This window comes from Polypterus senegalus, chromosome 13 (genome assembly GCF_016835505.1).
Source record: "Polypterus senegalus isolate Bchr_013 chromosome 13, ASM1683550v1, whole genome shotgun sequence".
Classification (NCBI taxonomy): Eukaryota; Metazoa; Chordata; class Cladistia; order Polypteriformes; family Polypteridae; genus Polypterus; species Polypterus senegalus.
Window position 1 is genome coordinate 43,672,067 of NC_053166.1, and position 23,149 is coordinate 43,695,215.

Consider the following 23,149-nt stretch of genomic DNA (forward strand, 5'->3'; position numbering starts at 1 on the left):
ACATTAAGGTCATTGATGTTTCTCTCTTTAATGCTTCTGGGTGCGTCTACCCAACACTTGACACAGGCTGAAAACTTTGGGGTGCTCAGAGGCCAGAGGGGAAAACCAAAAACATGTTATATTGTATCCACGACCCTCTGGAAGGTGGTTCGATCTTTGTGAATTTAGTGCAAAACAGCAGGAATGGTGGCTCAGTGAAGTTAACCCAACTAAAAGGAGGTTGGGGAAGGGGGGCCATTCATGAATTTAGCACAGTTGTAAAAGCAGGGGTGGGGTGGTCATCAGAATGTTTCATGAATCAAGAGCAATTGTCAATTCTATTTGATCTTTGGAGCAGGAGTTAGGGAGGTTGTTCAGAATTGGCTGTGAAATACCTGCTGTGGCTGTGAGTCAGAGTGGTGAGTGGGGTGTGCAGGCTGGGAAATGTTGGACTAGGTTAATTAATTAGCCATACTGCAGTCATACATGTATGTACTTACTGTAGTACTAAAGAAGAAAATGATACACTATATGAATTTGTACATTAAATATCACTGAATTTATCTGAATATGTTATTGTTTCATTTTCACATTTCCATAAATGCATACGTTCTAGATATAAGAAGCACAGACAGTGTTAAATAGTTTAAGCTAGTTTAAGAAACATTCAATAATGTAAAACAATGAGTAATTAATAAAATTAATTAGGTGCCATGGTGACAGGGATGGCTCTCTTTCCAAAACATGATACCAGAAGACAGCTGAACAAGTGGATATATACTGAATGATGGAGCTGATCCCCTACTTCACAATGGGCACAGGGCACCATGACAAGTTCAAATACTTAATTATTTTTCTGTTTGGCATACTAACATCAGGTAAACTATTAAACAAAATAAATTTAATGAATTTATCATGACGGGGATTGGTGATGTGAAATTTATGTGAGACTCTTCTGATGTTATCTGACTGATTTCCTCATCCTCATTAGATACCAGCTGTGGCCATTTCCTTAACATCTGCTTAAGCTTCTGTTCAATGTCCATATTATCTATAAGACATAAAATGAAAAAATAAACAAGATTGTACACATGTATCCATCAGAGTAGAGGCTTGCACAGCACCACCTATTGATGTACTGTAGAAATGAATGTATTTAGGAGTTGATGGACACAGCTCCAACCACATCATTACATTTTCTGATGACGCCACTATCATAAGGCCAATCACTTACAACAGCTAACAGAGAAGAGGTTTATCTGTTGACTCAATGGTGCCAGGTCAACAATATCACCCTTAATAAGGCAAAACCAAGGAGATGGTCATAGATTCAAGTAAGCAGAAGGCAGATAACACTTCTGCTTATATCAGGAGGGGATGGTGGTGAAAGGGTAAGGAGTTTTACATTTCTTGGAGTGACCATCACTAATGACAGAAGTGAAGCAAAAGGCTCACCAGCCCTTCTACCATGTTTCCCCGAAAATAAGACAGGGTCTTCTATTCATTTTTGCTCCAAAAGATGCACTAGGGCTTATTTGCAGAGGATATCTTATATTTATTCATGCACAACAATATACATCTTCTTCTGGAATATTGTCATAACTCTCCACATTCAAACCCTGAGTTTCAGCCTGAATTTCTTGCTACTCCAGCCACTTTTAGGATCCTTCAGGATCGATGTGCATGCTTTGATGTTTGATGAATGGTTCGATGTGGTGAAGCAAAATGCCGACATACAAATGCATCCGTGGTGCTTTGATATTCAAACGTCGCATATTCCCCAAAGTAATGACACGATACATTTTAAAAGTCTCATATACCATCTTCTGTGCCGTCTTTTTTTTTTTTTTTTCCGCTTTACAATACCATCAGAATGTACGTATCTGAGCCACAGAGAAAAAACAAATAAGGAAAATAAAAATAATAAAAAATAATGAAAATGTCAATTTTGTGATTAAAGTGGAAATTTCAGCTTTAAACTCAAAATGTCCTCTTTAACCTCGTAGTTTACTTTATCATTAAAGTAGACTGTTGTGAACATCATCTTAAGACCGACCCAGTTGTTAAATTGCTATGTGCTTCTGGGGTTTTATCCTGACCTGACAGCAGCATTAAGCAGCATCGCCAAACAGAACATATTAAATTTATAATATTCCAGCTCTCTGCACATTTAGAATTCTTAGATTTATACTTGATATCACTTTCATGATGAAATGCATTAAAATATGTATGTTACATTTTACACATAAATCATTAACTTTGTTTAAATAATGAATACTGCTAAAAGTTACACATATGGGGTGACAGAGCAGTAACGCTGTTGTCTTGCAAGGTGTCACATCCCTTGTGATCCCTGCCTGGTGTTTGCATGTTTTCCTGGTGGGTTTCCACAGTGTGCTCAGTTTTCCATGCAAAGACATGAAGGTTTGGGGATTTGGTGAAGCAATGACGCCAGTGTATGTGTGTGCTTGTGTTCACCATGTGATGAGCTGATGCCCCGTCCAGAGATTTTGTTTCTGTCTTGCGCCGATGATGCTGGAATGGATGCATCCCCGAACTGATGGATGTAATTATTAAACATCCTTTTCAGAGATATTGTGGCAAGGTGTCCTCGGAATTTAATGGATGTTTTTTATAAACCCAGCCTTAGGCGCCTTACTTTTCAGCTGATGATCTTGACTAGGGCTTATTTTTGGGATAGGGTTTATATTACAGAGCAGCCTGAAAATCATGCTAGGGCATATTTTTTGAGTAGGTCTTATTTTAGGGGAAACATGGTACTTCCTCAAACATCTGAGGACATCTTGTATTTATCCAACTGTTCTCATGAACATCTACAGGAAAACAATGGAGTCAACACTCAATGACTGCATCACGTCCTGGTACAGCACCAGCGTGACTCAAGATCGTTAAGTGTTTTGAAGATGGGGTAGAATATGAGCGGGACACATGCAACACATGTTGTTACAGAAAGACAAACAGTATAATTAAAGACACCTCTTCATCCTGCACACCCACATTGTTCCCCTCCTCCTCTTGCTAAATTTGCTGAACAGTTGATCATAAGAAGACTGGGATTCAAATCCTGTGAGTATAGAATTTGCTCGTTCTCACCATGTCTGCATCAGCACCTCCCAAGTAATCTAGTTTCCTGTTACAGTCCAAAGACAGGCAGGTTAGATGGTTGCTGAACTGGCCCCTACTTTGTGTGTGTTCACCTTGTGCTGAGCAGGTGCCATGTCCAGGATTTGCTTGTGCCACTCACCCAATGCTTTGATGGAATAATCTCCAGCTGCCCACCGCCACTGCTGTGGGTACATGGGTGTGGAAAATGGATGTATACTTTTTATGTATTTATTTATTGTATTTTTTGTCAACTGTTCTGTGGAGACATGCAAATAAGAAGAAAAAGTTGACTTGACTTGGACTGAATCCATAAAGTAGGTAGATGAAGAACTAGTTACTATTTACAAACAGAGATGAATTAAAATATAAGAATGAAAATTGGATTTCCAGGTGTAGTTTGGATTTTAAAAACAAATAATCATGAGCCGCTTGTCTCTTTTTTAAGATGATCATTACTATGACAAATTAATCCAGATCAGACAGAAGGTGTGTGTATCAGGGTCTTAGAAAAGTGTCGGAGTGCAAGAGACGTGAAGCAAAGTGCATCTTGTCTGGAGACACAGAGTAGCAAAGACTTGACAGAACTTAACTCTTGTAACCATTCTCTTTACGCTGTAGGGGTCAAATATCTTGAAACTCTGTCACCTGATGACAGTTACTTTATTGCCAAGATTGCTCTTAAGGAGAACAATCTGAAGTCTGCCCTCCTCTGGATGCAGCATACGCTGAAGCAGCTGGATGAAGGTCAGGAGGCAGTCGTCCAGAAAACAGAAGTCCTCAACTCACTGTGTTCTTTAGTGTTTCAAGGGGGTGACCTGGCGTGGGCACTGGAGCTCACCAGGCAGCTGAACACCTTGGGTGAGAAGCGTACATTTTGTTTAAAAGCTGCTAAGTGGACTGCAGGTCAACAATTGAGTTTCCTTTTTTTTTGTCTCTAGACCCTGGTGATGTCAAGACTATTAGCCTACTGGATTATTTTGAAAAGCTGGCAACCAGTGTAAAACAGCAAAGTGAGAACAAAGTAAAAGGTGCCAACCTGGAGCTGTTCCAGAAACCACCTAGCATCATTCAAGACAAGGATAACTATGAGGCTCTGTGCCGGGGAGAGAGAATCAGAATGGTAAATAAGATCCTTACTGTCTCCTAGCTGAGCTCCTTTGTCCTGGGCTGCTATCTCACTCTGTGTCTTTATATGAAGCTACGTAAAGCAATACTCAACCTAATTTTGATGGAAATTTTCAGTCTCCACTGAACCTGTAGTTAAAGTCCATCTAGCTGTCCAATTCCTTTCCCTTCAGGCATTCTACAATGTGTTGTGGTGTAGACTAGTGGTCACAATTTTGATTAAATCATGCAACAGACACAAAGACATGCTTTGGTGATGTTAATGTTTAGTACTCATTATGAAGTTCTTTTTCAAGGATCTTCTGTGGGGTCTATGACTTTGTAATTTTGGATGTAGCAGACAAAGTTCTTCTCCATCCTTTACAATCCACTCATGGGGTTGCATGTGTTCAGTCCTGTTAGCTTTTGTAACCACCAGGGGCCACCACTGATCCCCAAACCTCTTCCTTTTAAACTAGACCTGGGAACTGCTTCCAGTCTCCTGCCCATGTTGTCTGTAGCATTTCTGGGTCATGTAGAAACCAGGACAAACCTTCCCTGGGAGGGTTCCCAAAGACCCCAACAGGGCTGCATTTCCGGATTTCAACACCCATGCCACTCTGTGGGTGTCCTGATCGGGTTTAGCTGCCACCAGTCATACGGAACTGCTCCCGATGAACCCATTCTTGCCAGGAATGAATCCTTCCTCTATCCCAAGTTTGGGTCACAAAGTTGCACAGGAGAGTTCAAGGAGTAGAAACTTAATTGCTGTTCTGCCAGTTAAAAACACAAGTCTCTTACAGAGGCGATCTTGCCTCACGAGGAACAGCTGTCAAATGTGATGCATCGGACCCAAATCCTGCTCAGAAGAACACAAAGTCCTCTTCATCAAGGGAATCCAGCGGGTCAGCAGCAGCGGCCGGAGTGGAGGGAGTCTGGGGGAAAAGAGACAGGAGAGTGAGAGAGCTCAGGATGGCCACAACTCAATCTTTTAAATGTTTGTAGCCCCGCATGAGGAGCAAGTCACGCGGAAAGCCGGCAAGCTGGCAGCTGCTCCCACAAAGAGGTACTGAAAGAGTAGGTTTCTTTTCCCTTGAAATACTGTTTAAGAGGGGGTTTCTGAAGCGGCAGCGGTCTACCCCCACCCTCATCTTTGTTCACTCCAGGATACCTGTCCTTCCTTCCTGGCACCTACAACAAGTCTGAATAATCACACCCTTAACAAGATATATACTTTTTATGATTAATAGGATTAAGTATTTAGAGAAAACAGAAGTAGGCACATGAGGTGATTCATATCTCTGGTTTCAAAATCAAGTCTGAAAATCCTTCACATTTATTATACTTAATGAAGAAGCTCATTGTCATGCATACCTGGCCTGTTGTTAGAAAGAAAATTTTGCTTGCACTCTATTTGCTCTATAAGTGACAACAAGAAATGAGCAGATTACACAGATTTTAATGTCTTTTGAGAAACTGATTATATCAAGAACTTTCTTTGTTTTGTGAGGACTATAAATCCAAAAACTGTCAAAAACATTTTTTAAATTATAAGGTGTCTGCTTCACAAGCTGTCTTTTTTCATTGTTTTGTGAATTCCAGACGCCAAAGAGGGAGAAGAACTTGGTGTGTCGGTTTAACAATGGGAACTTCAATCCAAGGCTACTTTTGGCACCTATTAAAGAGGAAGAAGAATGGGACCGTCCACTTATCCTCAGATACCACGACTTTATGTCTGACGACGAGATCAAAACAATAAAGTTTCTGTCTCAACCAAAGGTTAGTAAGTTATCATTTTGTTAAAAGAGATGAAATGTACTGCGTATGGAACGATAGTTTTATGGAAAGACTCTTTTAGAACTGGCCTGTCAAATCAAACAGTGATTCTAAATTGTCATGAGGTCCTTATGTTAGACCTCTGCAATGCTTTGGATTCCACTAGGAGTGCCTTCCTCAACCCCATTTCAATCAAAAAACATTTAATAAGGGGTCCAATTGGGATTTTATAACTTTGAGAATTGATTTATGCTTGGATGGATATTTAATTATTCTACTGTAGAATAAAACCAACATATTAACATTTTTTGAAGTTTTTGATTTTAATAAGGGAACTAATATGTGCCACTGCTCTGGGTACATGGGTGTGGAAAATGGATGTGTACTTTTTTATGTATTTATTTATTGTATTTTTTGTCAACCGTTCTGTGGAGACATGCAAATAAGAAGAAAAAGTTGACTTGACTTGGACTGAATCCATAAAGTAGGTAGATGAAGTTATTATTTACGAACAGAGATGAATTAAATTACAAGAATGAAAACTGGATTTCCAGGTGTAGTTTGAATTTTAAAAACAAATAATATAATATATACATACTAATATGCATGCGTGGAGTTTACATGTTCTCCCCGTGTCTGTGTGGGTTTCCTCCGGGTGCTCCGGTTTCCTCCCACAGTCCAAAGACATGCAGGTTAGGTGCATTGGCGATCCTAAATTGCCCCTAGTGTGTGGTGTGTGTGTGTGGATGTGTGTGTTTGTGTGTGCCACGGTGAGTTGGCGCCCTGCCCGTGATTGGTTCCTGCCTTGTGCCCTGTGTTGGCTGGGATTGGCTCTAGCAGACCCCCATGACCCTGTGTTCGGATTAAGCAGGTTTAAAAATGGATGGATGAATTTTTTTGTAAGAGACAGAAGTTTTTTTTAAATGATTCAAATAAGTAATTCTGCTTATGTTTTCTTAAGCTTGCAAGAGCTGGTGTGTCAGATCGGAAAACTGGCGGACAGTTTATAGCTGAATACAGAGTATCCAAAAGGTGCAGTATCTCGAAAACTGGTCTTTCTTTTTGTTAAGCTACATACTAGAGTTCCAGGTCAACTTATTCACACACATCCTTACATGCTCTTCCATCTTGTTAATCCTACTGACTACACTGTGCACCAACCCAGACTGCTCACTGTTAATCTCATTTAATTTTTGCTGTACTTTTCAACATTGTTCAAGAGAGGACTGAAAGTGTTGTTGAAAGTGTAGCAGAAGGTGGTAGCGTACAGGACAGCAAATTGATCAAAATGAATTTAATTCTAAAGAACATAAATAGTAGCTTTAAAATAATTAAAAAGCTTTTTTATTATCTGTTGTTTCAATCTAAGTGCTTGGCTAAGAGGAGAAGATCACGCGGTTGTGTTACAACTCAATCAACGAATCGCAGATGTCACAGGCCTGTCCATGGAGTCTGCTGAGCCACTCCAGGTACCGCAAGGGAGAAAAGGAGAAACGGACTCAGTGAGGTGTTTGTGCAGAAACTCACTTTTCTTTCTTCTTCATATGTCAACACACAGGTGGCAAATTATGGTGTCGGTGGTCAATACGAACCCCACTATGACTTTCCAAGGGTAAGGGTTAAAAAAGATTTCTAAGAATGTACAGTAAAAGAGTTTAATGTTTTATTTTTGCCACATGTTTCTTGACTTTTCAAAATGATTTGAGTTTGGTTTTTGGTGCTTCTGAGGACAATGAATCTAGTGGCTGTATTAATCTTTTTGCTTCCTTCTGTTTTTATGATTCACATTCTTCAACAGTGCTGTCCTATTTTTCCTTATGGATGGCACCTCATTGTTCTTAGCACATGACACCCCAGAGATTTTGAGTAAAGATGTCACCATCAAGACATTTTAAACGTTGGTGCTACGTGTACTTAATCGTCGAAGGCAGAATTCATGAAAGAAAAAACCTTTGCATCATTTGGCATTGTTAGTTTTTAATTTACTGTTTTATATTTTTTTTCTGTCCTCTGATTACAATTTACATCTTGTGTGTGTTTTAGCTCTGGCTACATCTACACATTTTGGCTTAGAATTTACTGCTTTGCTCTTTGACTGGCTCCAAATCCTGGGTTTTGTTATTTAATTATTGTCCTCTTGGTTATGACCGTGTCATCTTCTGATTCCTTTCTTCCTAAAAAATTGGTGTCACTTTGCACAAGCAGTACAGACAGCCCATCTGCTGGAGTTGCTGTTAGGCACAACAGAACTTTCCGATGATATTAAATGAATTTAAGACAGGTCTCTACATTAATAAATGAGGCAGAGACTCCAGTCTTCGATTCAAATGCACCAACTTTGTGGAAATGACATCTTGCTTGTTTAAATTTAAAGCTGGCTTTTCTGGAAGTAACTTAATAATATTTAAGCAAAGAATGCACACAATGTGCATATAGTTTGAACTTACAAATGGATATCGGACCTGTGAATTATGCGACACAAGTTCGGTAAGAATTTATTTTTTCATGGACTTTTTTCACATTGTTTGGCCATGTATAGTGTTGGTCCCTGGTGAGTTTGCATACTCAATATTTAATTTCTCTATGAAAACATGAAGTTAAAATTTTTTCTTGGCCATTACTATAAACTACGTGGGGTAAGTAACATTTAAAAAAAATATTTTTGGATTCAGTATTCCTTTAAAAACACCAACGTAGAAGTGTGGATATAGCCTAGCATTTGACCTGCCAATTGGCTAAATTGGCCATCGTGGCCTGGTCATTCTGGCCCCTAATCATCCCATGTCTCTAATTGGCTAACTATCTCTCTCACCACATCACTGCCTAATAACTAATGAGTGGTGGGCATACTGGCGCAAAATGGCTGCCATCACATCATCCAGGTGGATGCTACAAATTGGTGGTGGTGGAAATGGCTCCACTCTGTCCATATAAAGTGCTTTAAGAGTCTTGAAAAACGCTGTGCAGATGCAAAATGTCTTCTTCTACATGGTCACTCTCTCTTTTACCTTTGGTTTGATCTAAGTTCACAAATATGAAGCCAGGCTTCAGTGAATTCTTTGAGAAAGAATTTAAAGTTGTAACCAAGTCAGTCTTGTGTTACAAAACTCAAACAACTATTGTCATTTGTGCTTAAAAGTTAAACTACAATTTCTAAAAATAAACTGAAGCTGTATTTTCTTTTTGGTTTGTTTTCAGATACATGTGAACGACACTGTTTTCAAGCTAAATGGAAGCCGAATAGCCACTTTGTTAATTTATGTGAGTACTGAGCTGTGCATCTAAGACAGGTTGTAATCCAAATAATCAACACACCCATCGCAAAGGTTGATCTTTGATGACTCATGAGATTTTAAAGAGATTCTCATTTATGTTTCATTTACAAATCAACTTTGTCACAGACGATTCTCCTAAAATTCCTTAGGAGATATAACATTAGACAAAAAGAAGACAAAAAATTGAGAATTTGGTTTGTAAACAGGTTATATTTTGTGAGATTCCTTTTCTAGTCTTGTATTAAGCTCTTTGAAGACTTGAACTTTTTTTTCCTTATTATTGGACGGATGCCTTTATCCAAGGTGATTTACACTTCAAATACGATTAGTTACGTTTCTTTTGTTTTTCCAGTTGGAATATGGGATGTGAAGGGTCATACATTAAGGGTCATGTCAGTAGTAGGGTCATAACTGCAGGGACTGAAGTCCAAAGTCTTATCCATTAGCCTCCCTTTTCTTCCACAATGAGTGTGATCTAATTGGAGCACAGCAATATAAATTAGAGTATTATTCAGAATCAAGGACTATAGCTTTGTAATCATAGGAGAGTGTTTAATTAAACATACAACTGTCTATACATCCATCCATCCATTCATCCATTATCCAACCCGTTATATTCTAACTACAGGGTCACAGGGGTCTGCTGGAGCCAATCCCAGCCAACACAGGGTGCAAGGCAGGAAACAAACCCCGGGCAGGGCGCTAACCCACCGTAGCTGTCCGTACATTTCAGCAGATATTACTAAGCACATAGTTTCATGACACTACTTGGAAAATCTGAGGCCATTTGTGTGATTCCCTGCTGAAACTCAAGAAGAGATGCTTATGAGAATTCCTGAGTATTTTTTCTCAGCATAAGTATGAGATAAAAGAAAATGTCTTCAGTTTAATTCTTTCTGATCTCATTGCAGACACGGGTCGCCATGCCCGGTCCTGGAGGACCACCGTGGCTGCAGGTTTTCATTCTAACCCTTTTCTTAATTAGTGACCTGTTTCTCTTGCTAATTAACTTCTTGTGAATTCATTTTAATTGAATTGTTTTTTCAGATTTGTTCCCCTGAATTTCTTCATTTCTTTCCTTAAACGGCACCCAAACAGAAATGAAATGTGAAGTGAGTGAGCCAACAGAAGACCAAATAAGTCAGGGCCTCAAACTCCAACCAATTTCTTTCCAACCACCTGCTTCATGAGGTGCCTATTCTTGTTGTTCTTTAATTCCATGGCTTGTGGCTGCTCTTGTGGTGCATTAGCAGACATTTCTGAAATTTTGATTTTCTCTTTTCTGTTAAAATGTTTTGTGGACCTGAGCAGATCAGCATTCCTGAGACCTTCCTCTTTCTTTATTCTCAGATATTGTATGATTAGAACAGTATGTTGGTCATATTTGGGCTCATTTTGTATCTCATTATTGTTTGGCTGCTAATTAAGGAAAAAGAAACAATTAAGGGGTCTGAGTCTTCAAGAGCAAGTCAATTAAAATGAATTCAAAAGAAGTCAATTAGCAGCAAAAACAGGTCACTAATTAGGAAAAGGGTTAAAATTAAAACCTGCATCCATGGTGCTCCTCCAGGACCGGAGTTAGCGACCCCTTGTCTACAAAACACCAAAAGATATTAAGAAGGTCTCTTTTTTGGATTTTCCATTCCTATGGGCAGACCTTCGAAGACAGGTTTACAGAACAATGTGTGTCCAGTCAGTTTCTATGCCTCTGTTACATACCATTTGGTAGAGGGTTTGTAAAAGCACTGCTGATGTTTTTGATGCACCATCTGTTGGATAGCAGAGTCACAGTAACCAGGTGGGCAAGCTGACAGACACACGGCGTTTGTCCTTCTATTAAGGTAGATTATGTTGTCTTTGAACATCTGATGTTTATATGTACATAAGACAGAATGCATATAACTCCTAAAAGTTACATTTTGAAAATGAATTGAACAAACTCATTTAAGATTACTGTGTTCTTAAAAGAGGCAACTTTAAACTATTTGGCTATTTTGACTTCTTTTTCATTAACCATCAATCCATTTCTTGAACCCACCTTTTCCATTACAGGATGGCTAAAGGCCTAGCCTATTCTAGAAACATCAGTAAGTGAAAAGTTGATCCAAATGAGAACTGGATTGCCAAACAAAAACCATCTTGTTAAGAATTCCTTCTGTGATATATTAAAACAACTGATTGTTCAGTGTTGTGGATGTATATATTTGTTATATACGTGAGGTAATTAGATTTTAGGAGACTTTCAACATGTTAAATGGATGTTAACTGACCAAATTAAATCTACTTATTCATATGACCTAGTTTGCTTTTGGAATTTTGGAATGTCTTTGGGTCATATTGTCCTGTTTTTATGCTTGAAATCTGCAAAATCAGTCAGTCAGTCATTATCCAACCCGCTATATCCTAACTACAGGGTCACGGAGGTCTGTTAAAGCCAATCCCTGCCAGCCCAGGACACAAATCCTGGGCAGGGTGCCAGCCCACCGCAGGACACACACCAAGCACAGACACACTAGGGACAATTTAGGACCACCAATGCACCTAACTTGTATATCTTTGGACTGTGGGAGGAAACCCATGCAGACATGGGGAGAACATGCAAACTCCACACAGGGAGGACCAGGGAAGTAAACCCAGGTCTCCTTACCGCGAGGCAGCAGCGCTACCACTGTGCCACCCTCTGCAAAATCACCCTAAGTTTGATCTGTTTAGGAAGAAACTTTTTGACTTTTAATGACTAGTAAAAAAAAGTTGAGTTTTCCAAAATGCTTCTAAGAAATGTTTACCTTGCCATGTTTTTCTGGTTAATTTTGACCCATTTTTGATTTAAATAAATTATTCACTACATTTAGGGTAGTGTGTTTGTTCACAACCCACCAAAAACACATAAATTGTGTCTTATTAGCCTGAGAGATGTTAAGAATTTTAGCAAAGTGACCAAATTTTGCAAAAAGTTAAAGTCACATTTTTGTACATCGGCTACTCATTTTGAACTCTGCCATGTCCTTTAATTGATTTTAGCTGCATTTAAGTGTCTTTGTTTGTTTACATTTCATAAAAGCCACTTAAATGTCATATTATAAAACATTGGGTCATCACTACTACCAGTTAAGATGATCAATCAATATAAAATAGGTTTGCGGTAAAAAAAACTGTAGCCCATGACACTTACAAAGGGGTGTCAGAATGAAGGTACAGCATGGAGTCAGCACTCAAAGATGTTGTGAAGGCTAAGCTAGTTTGATTATCTGGCCATGATGAAGGGAAAAGGATCATCTCAAGAGACACCATTGGACATCCACTCTATGGACATTTTTTAGTTTGCTCCCTATTTATCCCTTGAGTTTTATGTTTTAATCCCAATTACAATAACAAGCTTCTGTCCTCAAATTTAATTAGAAGTTAACAAAGCTTAAATGTGTTATATTGTTATGATAGGGGAGGGTGGCGAGAAATGGGGAATGAGAGTGTAGTGCCCAATAATCCAGCCCTAATAGAGTCATGTTTCCTACAGTAGGTGGTGCTACAACATTTTATAGGGAATTTTAGAAGAATATAATGGTGCATTAAACCAATCTGCTGATTCTACTGGTTGACAAAGAAAGAAGGAAATGGAATTATTCAGTGAAAGTGCACAGAAACGCCAAGCAAAATGACACCTTTTATTGGCTAACTAAAAAGATTACATGTGAAAACGCACATAATGGAAAGAACAAGCGATCACCACACAGATTGTGACCAAACTGAAAATCATTCCCCTTGAGACAGAAGCACAAACCCCTGTGTTACTGTTAATAAAAAAAAATCTGATTTTGTTTGTGAAATTACGTTTGTAGGGATAACTTTATTTTAAATGTGACATTTACAACCGTCGGTCACCTGAGAGCGGTGGGGGATTTTATGAACCGATCAGGACGCTTCCTTCTATAACATTTCTAACTTGATACAATCTTGCCTGGCAAAACCCATTTGCTGCGACTGTGTAAAAGATGACTCAGCACCAAGGTGCCTGCACGGGCCTGAACAGGCAGGATGTAAAATGACACCAAACTAGGGTGTCGAGATCCTTCAGGTTATATACTCAGGTACGAGATGTAGGCCACTGCTTCTTAACTTTTTAACTTTTGAAAACTCAGTTTGTCTCCTGAAGAGCTAATAATTTTATTGTCTTCTCCTCCCACAACAGTTTTTATTGTTTCTAATGTACTGTATTGCATTGGACTGGAATCCCACCCAGGGCTGATTTCTGCTTTGTGTTGTGTAATGGATGGCTTCTTGTAATGTCTTCTTGTAATCCTGCAACTGGAATAAGTGGGCTAAATAAAGAACTGTACGGATGGATTGATGTTTTGATGTTTCTAAAGGCTCTACTGTAAAGGCTTCACAATGTTTTGTTATTCCATGGGATTCTATGCAGTAACTGCCACGTGTTATGCTGGTGCTTCTTCACAGATCTTCACAGTTCAAATCCCATGGCCAGGCGTTGTCTGTATAGTAAGCACATTCTCTCCTCTGTTTGGGCTTTCCTTGGGCTACTTAGATGTTTCCACCAAACCCAACAACAGTGCAGACTTGGCAGCTCTAAACTGGATACACGGATGTGTGTGCACGCGCATGTGAACTGTGATGGGCTTGTGCACCATGTTTGACTTTCTTCCCCCCTTATGCCTAGTACTACAGGGATAGACCCCACCACCTGTGAATTGGATTAAGGGGGTTTAACAATGGTATGTTCTATAAATGCGAATTGACAAAACAGTAGGTTACCCAAGGCCAGCATGTGCTGAATACAATATACCAGCCCATTTTGTCCTAATGGTCAGAATTAACTATTTCTATAAAGATGACATTCATGGGACTTAGTGGAGAATGAGTTACTTAACTACTAACTGCTTTTTCATTGTCACAAAGCTCTTTATATTAGTTTATGTAAAGACAAAGCTGTCCTGAACTCACCTGACCTACAAACAACCATTTCCTAAATTTGTACAGCACAGAGCAGTAGAAGATCAAGTGACGTGTCCTGGGTCATACAGTGAGTCGGCCTCCATTGGATTTACAACTCAATGTTTTAGCCTCCAGTACACACTTGATATGTTGTGTTTTATAAATCAGTTGTTTCTTCCTGCCTGCAGATGAGTGATGTTGAAGCTGGAGGAGCAACTGTCTTTCCAGATGTTGGAGCGGCTCTTCAGCCAATAAAGGTAAATTTAAAAACAGAAGTGCTTTAGTGCTTTACCCTTTATGCTTAATTTTACAAAGATTATGAGAAGCATCCAACTGCAGAATCGCACTGCAAGTCTACACCAGACGTTTCATGGCTGAAGTGATGTCACTGTAGGTCTGTACTATAAACTAGCGACACTAACCCCTAACTTTAAGTTACCCCTATCTTAACTGTTTATACTTCATGATAACCACACTAAGCCCTAACCTTAACTTCCGCCATGAAAATGCTTGTGTAAATTTGCGGTAACATATAATGCTGTGGCTCTGCAGTTGGATGTTATTGAAAAATACTGCCTTCATGAGAATGGAAATCCATAAAAACATTGATAGTAACCAGAAAACTGGTTGGACATGAAAGTAAATAATCTCATTATATTTCATTCATTTGACAATTAATTTGAAGTTGAGAAGTTAGGATTTCCACTTTACAGTTCAGATCGGTTTCACTTTACACAGTTAAATTTCCATCAATTTTCTAACCCACTTATCTAATTCAGAGCGGCTGGCCTAGTGGCCTAGCCTTGAGTGTAAGACACAGTGCTTATGAAAACATTCACGCCTTGAAAGTTTTCACATTTTATTGTTACACTACATTAAATCATTTTGACGCTGATGAGCAGGAAAAGACTCTTTAATGTCAAAGTGAAAACAGATCTCTGCAAAGTGGTCAAAATGAATTACAAATATAAGACACAAAGTAATCAATCACATAAGTATTAACCTCCTTCTAGTCAGTATTTACTGCAATAGATGCCTTCAACAGCCATGACAGCGTTGACCCCGTGTGCTCAGGCCTCTGTTCGATTTGCACATCTGCACACTGTAATTCCACCCCATTCGTCTTTGTAAAACTGTCAGAACACGTAGGGTACCAGAGTGTTGTTTTGAACCCATTACTGAGTAAATTTGTCTTCATTCTTGATTTCGTTGTCTTGCTGGAAAACAAATCTTCTTTCAAGCTGCAGGTTTCTTGCAGACTGCATCAGGTTTTCCTCGAGATTTCCCAGAGATTTGCTTCATTCATTTTTACTTTGTACCCTACCCCACCATAACCCATTGTATATGGGTGAGGAGCGAAAGCTTTAGATTCATCAAAAAATTTGATCTCCAGTTTGCGATGGATCTCGATGTTTTAGAGTCCCCTGATACCAAATACCCTGATATCTCAACACTAGATGTGTGTCTGTCTGTCTGTTGTGTCTGTCTGTGTGTCACAGTTTCTTGAGGATGGTCTAGAGCTGAAACAGCTGGATGGAAAAATACCAAACTCAGAATTTAAGCCTTTTATGAGATGACGATGTGCTGATTATTTTTTGAGCCAAATTGTGCAAGAGAAAGATGCACTCTAGAGGAACCCTCAAATACTGTAATTCTGCAATTAATTAGTTATGAATTCCATCCATCCATCCATTCTCTTCCGCTTATCCGAGGTCGGGTCGCGGGGGCAGCAGCTTAAGCAGAGAGGCCCAGACTTCCCTCTCCCCGGCCACTTTTTCCAGCTCTTCCGGGAGAATCCCAAGGCGTTCCCAGGCCAGCCGGGAGACATAGTCCCTCCAGCGTGTCCTGGGTCTTCCCCGGGGCCTCCTCCCGGTTGGACGTGCCCGGAACACCTCACCAGGGAGGCGTCCAGGAGGCATCCTGATCAGATGCCCGAGCCACCTCATCTGACTCCTCTCGATGCGGAGGAGCAGCGGCTCTACTCTGAGCCCCTCCGGATGACTGAGCTTCTCACCCTATCTTTAAGGGAAAGCCCAGACACCCTGCGGAGGAAACTTCGAACTTGTATTCGCGATCTCGTTCTTTCGTCACTACCCATAGCTCATGACCATAGGTGAGGGTAGGAAGGTAGATCGACTGGTAAATTGAGAGCTTTGCCTTGCGGCTCAGCTCCTTTTTCACCACGACAGACCGATGCAGAGTCCGCATCACTGCGGATGACGCACCGATCCGCCTGTCGATCTCACGCTCCATTCTTCCCTCACTCGTGAACAAGACCCCGAGATACTTGAACTCCTCCACTTGGGGTAGGATCTCTCCCCCAACCCTGAGAGGGCACTCCACCCTTTTCCGGCTGAGGACCATGCTCTCGGATTTGGAGGTGCTGATTCTCATCCCAGCCGCTTCACACTCAGCTGCGAACCGATCCAGAGAGAGCTGAAGATCACGGCCTGATGAAGCAAACAGGACAACATCATCTGCAAAAGCAGTGACCCAATCCTGAGTCCACCAAACCGACCCCTTCAACACCCTGGTTGCGCTAGAAATTCTGTCCATAAAAGTTATGAACAGAATCGGTGACAAAGGGCAGCCCTGGCGGAGTCCAACTCTCACTGGAAACGGGCTCGACTTACTGCCGGCAATGCGGACCAAGCTCTGACACTGTTGTACAGAGACCGAACAGCTCTTATCAGGGGTCCGGTACCCCATACTCCCGAGCACCCCCACAGGATTCCCGAGGGACACGGTCGAATGCCTTTTCCAAGTCCACAAAACACATGTAGACCGGTCGGGCAAACTCCCATGCACCCTCCAGGACTCTGCTAAGGGTGAAGAGCTGGTCCACTGTTCCGCGACCAGGGCCGAAAACCACACTGTTCCTCCTGAATCCGAGGTTCACTATCCGACGGACCCTCCTCTCCAGAACCCCGAATAGACTTTTCCAGGGAGGCTGAGGAGTGTGATCCCTCTATAGTTGGAACACACCCTCCGGTCCCCCTTTTTAAAGAGGGGGACCACCACCCCGGTCTGCCAATCCAGAGGCACTGTCCCGATGTCCATGCGATGTTGCAGAGGCGTGTCAACCAAGACAGTCCTACAACATCCAGAGCCTTAAGGAACTCCGGCGATCTCATCCACCCCGGGCCCTGCCACCAAGGAGTTTTTGACCACCTCGGTGACTTCAGTCCCAGAGATGGGAGAGCCCACCTCAGAGTCCCCAGGCTCTGCTTCCTCATTGGAAGGCATGTTAGTGGGATTGAGGAGGTCTTGAAGTACTCCTCCCACCGACCACAACGTCAGTCGAGGTCAGCAGCGCACCATCCCCACCATATACGGTGTTGACACTGCACTGCTTCCCCTCCTGAGACGCCGGACGGTGGACCAGAATCTCCTCGAAGCCGTCCAAAGTCGTTCTCCATGGCCTCTCCAAACTCCTCCCATGCCCGAGTTTTGCCTCAGCAACAACCGGCCGCGTTCGCTTGGCCTGCGGTACCTATCAGCTGCCTCCAGAGACCCACAGGACAAAAAGTCCTATAGGACTCCTTCTTCAGCTTGACGGCATCCCTCACCGCCGTGTCCACCAGCGGGTTGGGGATTGCCGCCACGACAGGCACCACCACCTTGCGGCCACAGCTCCGGTCAGCCGCCTCAACAATAGAGGCACGGAACATGGCCCATTCGACTCAATGTCCCCACCTCCCTCGGGACGTGGTTGAAGTTCTGCGGAGGTGGGAGTTGAAGCTACTTCTGACAGGGGACTCTGCCAGCCGTTCCCAGCAGACCCTCACAACACGCTTGGGCCTACCAGGTCTGACCGCATCTTCCCCACCATCGGCCAACTCACCACCAGGTGGTGATCAGTTGACAGCTCGCCCCTCTCTTCACCCAAGTGTCCAAGACATATGGCCGCAAGTCCGACGACATGACCACAAAGTCGATCATCGACCTGAGGCCTAGGGTGTCCTGGTGCCAAGTGCACATATGAACACCCTTATGCTTGAACATGGTGTTCGTTATGGACAATCCGTGGCGAGCACAGAAGTCCAATAACAAAACACCGCTCGGGTTCAGATCGGGGCCATTCCTCCCAATCACGCCCTTCCAGGTCTCACTGTCATTGCCCACGTGAGCATTGAAGTCTCCCAGCAAAACGAGGGAATCCCAGAAGGTATGCCCTCTAGCAACCCTCCAGAGACTCCAAAAGGGTGGATACTCCAAACTGCTGTTCGGCATACGCACAAACAACAGTCAGGACCCTTCCCCACCCGGCGGAGGGAGGCCACCCTCTCGCCCACCGGGTAAACCCCAATGCACAGGCTCCAGTGGGGGCAATAAGTATGCCCACACCTGCTCGGCCTCTCACCGGGGCAACTCCAGAGTGGTAGAGAGTCCAGCCCCTCTCAAGGAGATTGGTTCCAGAGTCCAAGCTGTGCGTCGAGGTGAGTCCGACTATATCTAGCGGAACCTCTCACCTCGCAAGCACTAGCTCAGGCTCCTTCCCTTCAGAGAGGTGACATTCCACGTCCCAAGAGCCAGTTTCTGTAGCCGAGGATCAGACCGCCAAGGTCCCGCCTCGCCACCACCCAACTCACACTGCACCCAACCTCCTTGGCCCCTCCCATAGGTGGTGAGCCCATGGGGAGGAGGACCCACGCTACCTCTTGGGCTGTGCCCGCCGAGCCCCATGGGTGCAGGCCCGGCCACCAGGCGCTCGCCATCGAGCCCCACCTCCAGGCCTGGCTCCAGAGGGGGGGCCCGGTGACCAGCGTCGGGCAAGGGAAAATGCGTCCAAGTTTTTATTTTCATTGGAGGTTTATTGAACCGCTCTTTGTCTCATCCCTCACCCAGGACCAGTTTGCCTTGGGTGGCCCTACCAGGGGCATAAAGCCCCGGACAACATAGCTCCTAGGATCATTGGGACACGCAAACCCCTCCACCACGATAAGGTGACGGTTCAAGGAGGAGTAGTTATGAATTTTTCTCTTCAAATGCTATCGTAATGAGCCATTTTATGATCAGAACAATCAGCATCATATTGGGAAATAATTACTGAAATATTACAGAATAGTTCGGGTAGCTTGGTTCCTAGGGCACAAAACCCTACTGATGCCCATGTCTGAATTTTTTCTTCTTCCTTCACAAACCTTCCAGAGCCTGTTTCAGAAGAGAATCCTCACAGCATGATCTTGCCACCGCCATCCTTCATGTTGGGGATGCTGTGTTTTTGATAATGTGCAGAGTACCATTGTGTTTAGTCTGATGGCCAAAAAGCTCAGACTTGGTCTCATTAGACCACAGAACCTTCTACCAAGTGCAGAGCCTCCCATGTGCCTTCAGGCAATCTCTAGCTGAGATGTCGAATTTGTTTCTTCTCTTTGCCACACTTCCACAAAGTTGGAGTTGAGATTGGTGAAGCACAGCAACAGTTGTTGTCTGTATAGTCTCTCCAATCTAGGCCGCTGTAGCTTGTAACGGGTTCAGAGTTCTCATAGGCCTCTTGGTGGCCGCCCTCATTAGTCTCCTTCCTGCATGATCACTCAGTTTTTTGTGGATTTGTACCTATGTCATATCCTTTCCATTTCTTAATGACTGATACAACAGGACTTCAAGGGATATTTAATGACTTGGATATTTTCTTATCTCCATCCCCTGATTTGAGCTTTTCAATGACCTTTTCACCGAGTTGCTTGGATTGTTGTTTTGTCTTCATTGTGTAGGTTAGGCCACCATACTAACTTGTCACAAGCTGGCGCTCCCACATAAAATGCATTTATACTACAATCAATGGAATCCCCAGGCAGGTGATCTCCATTTAACTAATTATGGGATTTCTAAAGCCAAATGGATTCCCCATTGATGATTTAGGTATGTCATATTAAAAGGAGTGAATACTACTTTGTGTTCTATATTTGTAATTAATTTAGTCCACTTTTTAAAGATTTGCTTTCACTTTGACACTAAAGAGTCCCTTTCTGTTGATTTAATATAAAGAAAGTCAAATTAAATCCATTGTGATTCAATGTTATATAACAAGAAAATGTGAAAACTTCCAAAGGGGTGAATAAGTTTTATAGACGCTGTAAGGTATGGGAGGCCACACTCATTCGCATATGCTCACACTGGCCAGTTTATACTTGCTATTTAACCAAATGGGCTCCTTTTAAAATGAGGAAAGAAAATCAACATGCACAGAAACATGCATAGCTATTGGGCCAGTTTTAAATTAAATGGTAATTGTAGGCCCATCGGCGGCACGGTGGTGCAGTGGTAGCGCTGCTGCCTCGCAGTTAGGAGACCTGGATTTGCTTCCCGGGTCCTACCTGCGTGGAGTTTGCATGTTCTCCCCGTGTCTGCGTGGGTTTCCTCTGGGCGCTCCCACAGTCCAAAGACATGGAGGTTAAGTGGATTGGAGATTCTAAATTGGCCCTAGTGGGTGTGTTGTGTGTGTCCTGCGGTGGGTTGGCACTCTGCCCGGGATTGGTTCCTGCCCTGTGTTGGCTGGGATTGGCTCCAGCAGACCCCCGTGACCCTGTGTCCGGATGCAGCAGGTTGGAAAATGGATGGATGGATAGACCCATCTTTAGGACACAAACTACTGTATACAGAGCCAGTGAGTGGGCCGAACCACAACTGATAAGCAGCAGTGCAAACCTCAGTGTCATCCTATAGTTTATAAACTTTAAAGTATGAGAATGTATTGATTCCTTGAATGCGGGCTTGTTTAATGTAAGGTTGTGTCTATTATAAGGATTTGTTACAATGTAAGATATCTTTGGAGTTTTAAGTGTTCCAGATTAAGGCTTTTTCTTCCCCAAATAATTTTCTTGAAGGGCACAGCTGTATTCTGGTACAATGTGCTGAAAAACGGTGAGGATGATTACAGTACACTGCATGGTGCTTGTCCCGTTCTGGTGGGAAGTAAGTGGGGTAAGTTTATTCAATCCATTGGAGATAATGAATGGCTCAGAAATTAGCACTCTTCTTTGGACATGATATATTGACTCTCAGATTTCCATTAACAGTTTCTAACAAGTGGATCCGAGTCCGGGGACAAGAATTCAGAAGACCATGTGGTTTATCAGAAACGGAATGAGATGTTTTACAACAGGTTGTGAAATTTAGGAGAGCTCATGGGGTGTTTACAAGCTGAACTGAGTTCAGCGGTCCATTCTCTTCAGTTTACTAGTGGCGTCTGTCTCTCACTTGCATTTGCTTCCGTGTGGCTGGAGGAGTCTATTTAAAAATCGAGAAATCAGTAAATTAGTACACTGAAATGAAAGTAGTCTGCTGGTGATGAAATCAATAAAAACATTTCAGCATATTAATTGAGTGTCTTGATGTAAGGGACTGGTAAAAGTGACCATGTTCTACCACTGGTTAGTATTTGTGTATGAATGGTGCTGAGTGGAGAAGACATGTGACAGATAAGCCATGCACTGTTTCTAAAAAGAGTGGTGTTTTTTTAATTTTGCAAAATGTGACTACAAAAATAAGAAGCACCTAAAGAAATATTATCCTATTCACAGAAAAAAAAATGAAAAACTGTAAAGGTAAGTTTAAAAAAGTCAATGAAACATCAACCACATTTTATTCCTTATAATAATCTCACAAATTTGGACCCAGCTTTAAACTGTATTGTGTCTTGTGAAAGTCCTTCACATCTGTCTGTATCCATTGGCTTCCAGTGCATGATGGGCTCCATGCAGTCTAGATTCAGTCTTGCTTCGACTTTCCATTGTGGTCCAGCAGTGTACACCATTGGCTTCTATTATATAAGAAACTTCAATATCTCTGTTCTCCATGAAAATATGAGATTAAAAGTGTTTCTCCACTAGCAATACAAACCACATGGAATAAGTAACATATAAAAAATGTGGGTGCAGTATCTGGTTTGATAATGTCTTATTAAAACTATGGTGCTGTATAAATACAGACCCCAGAAGGCCGGTCTGAATGATGTCCTGTGTGGGTGAGAGCGCAGAAGTGCACTTTGACTGGGAGACGCACTCTCTGGGTTTGATTCCGGCCTTCTTCCTGATGCCACTCCAACAGCTGTACCACTCTGATTTGTTAATGGATGTTCATATGCTGTTCAAGTCATCTTAGAAACACTAAGGCCTCTTTATTAGTGTCCTTGCAGGATTTAGACTCAGTTTTGAGTCTGTTAAATCCTAAGAGTTTTTAACATCTTCTGACTCTTTTGTATTAAGAATAATACCATTAATAATGGCTTTAAGTGGCAAGATGGTAAAAATTATTCATGAAGAAAAAACTTGCCACGGTATTTAGTGCATAAGAGTTATATAAGATGTCAATAGGAAATTAATAAAAGTCTTCAGAAAAATGATCTGAAGGACTTGAAGATGTGCAGACCTCATCAATCGACCCCCTAATGGGATACGAGAGGCCAAAGTTACTCCTTTTCAGTTATATAGGCATGTGGACTATCTTTTAATGCTATTTCGAGGTTGTCAATCATGACAATTATAATATTTTTGATATTTAATTATTTACCGCTGCACCTAGCCCTCTAAGGACCACTCCCAGAAGGTTACAAATGGCGAATTTTAAACATAGGCATGTGGGGTTTCGTTTTAGACTATTTCAAGGTTAGTGATTATGAATATGACATTATTTTTGATTCTTTAATAGGGATCTAGCCACCTATGTGCCTCTATCAGACGGCTGAAACAAATTACAAATTTCTAACATTTTTAAATATTTAAATTGAAGCACAAATTTTTAAGACCAATATCTGATGGAAGTACAGTAATCTCTAGTATAGGCATATATAGCATATCTAAATATACAACGCGGATTTTTCACTGGTTCGCGGATTTCTGCGGACAAAGTGTTTTTTTTAATTTATGGTACATGCTTACTCAGTTGGTTTGCACGGTTGATTCTATACAAGGGACGCTATTGGCGGATGGCTGAGAAGC

At 41.9% G+C, this 23,149-nt stretch overlaps 1 protein-coding gene across 1 annotated transcript in view; it reads left to right on the forward strand.

Annotated features, from left to right (window-relative positions):
* LOC120543068 (prolyl 4-hydroxylase subunit alpha-2-like) overlaps positions 1-21,515 on the forward strand; it is a 48,376-nt gene extending 26,861 nt beyond the window's left edge. Inside the window, exons 5-14 of the mRNA XM_039775917.1 lie at positions 3,724-3,963; positions 4,044-4,225; positions 5,812-5,988; positions 6,947-7,017; positions 7,355-7,454; positions 7,544-7,597; positions 9,184-9,246; positions 14,396-14,464; positions 21,038-21,134; positions 21,230-21,515. Of these exons, the coding sequence (XP_039631851.1) occupies positions 3,724-3,963; positions 4,044-4,225; positions 5,812-5,988; positions 6,947-7,017; positions 7,355-7,454; positions 7,544-7,597; positions 9,184-9,246; positions 14,396-14,464; positions 21,038-21,134; positions 21,230-21,300 (1,124 nt within the window). The 3' untranslated portion in view covers positions 21,301-21,515. The remainder of the gene's footprint in view (positions 1-3,723; positions 3,964-4,043; positions 4,226-5,811; positions 5,989-6,946; positions 7,018-7,354; positions 7,455-7,543; positions 7,598-9,183; positions 9,247-14,395; positions 14,465-21,037; positions 21,135-21,229) is intronic.
* Positions 21,516-23,149: the final 1,634 nt, after the last annotated feature.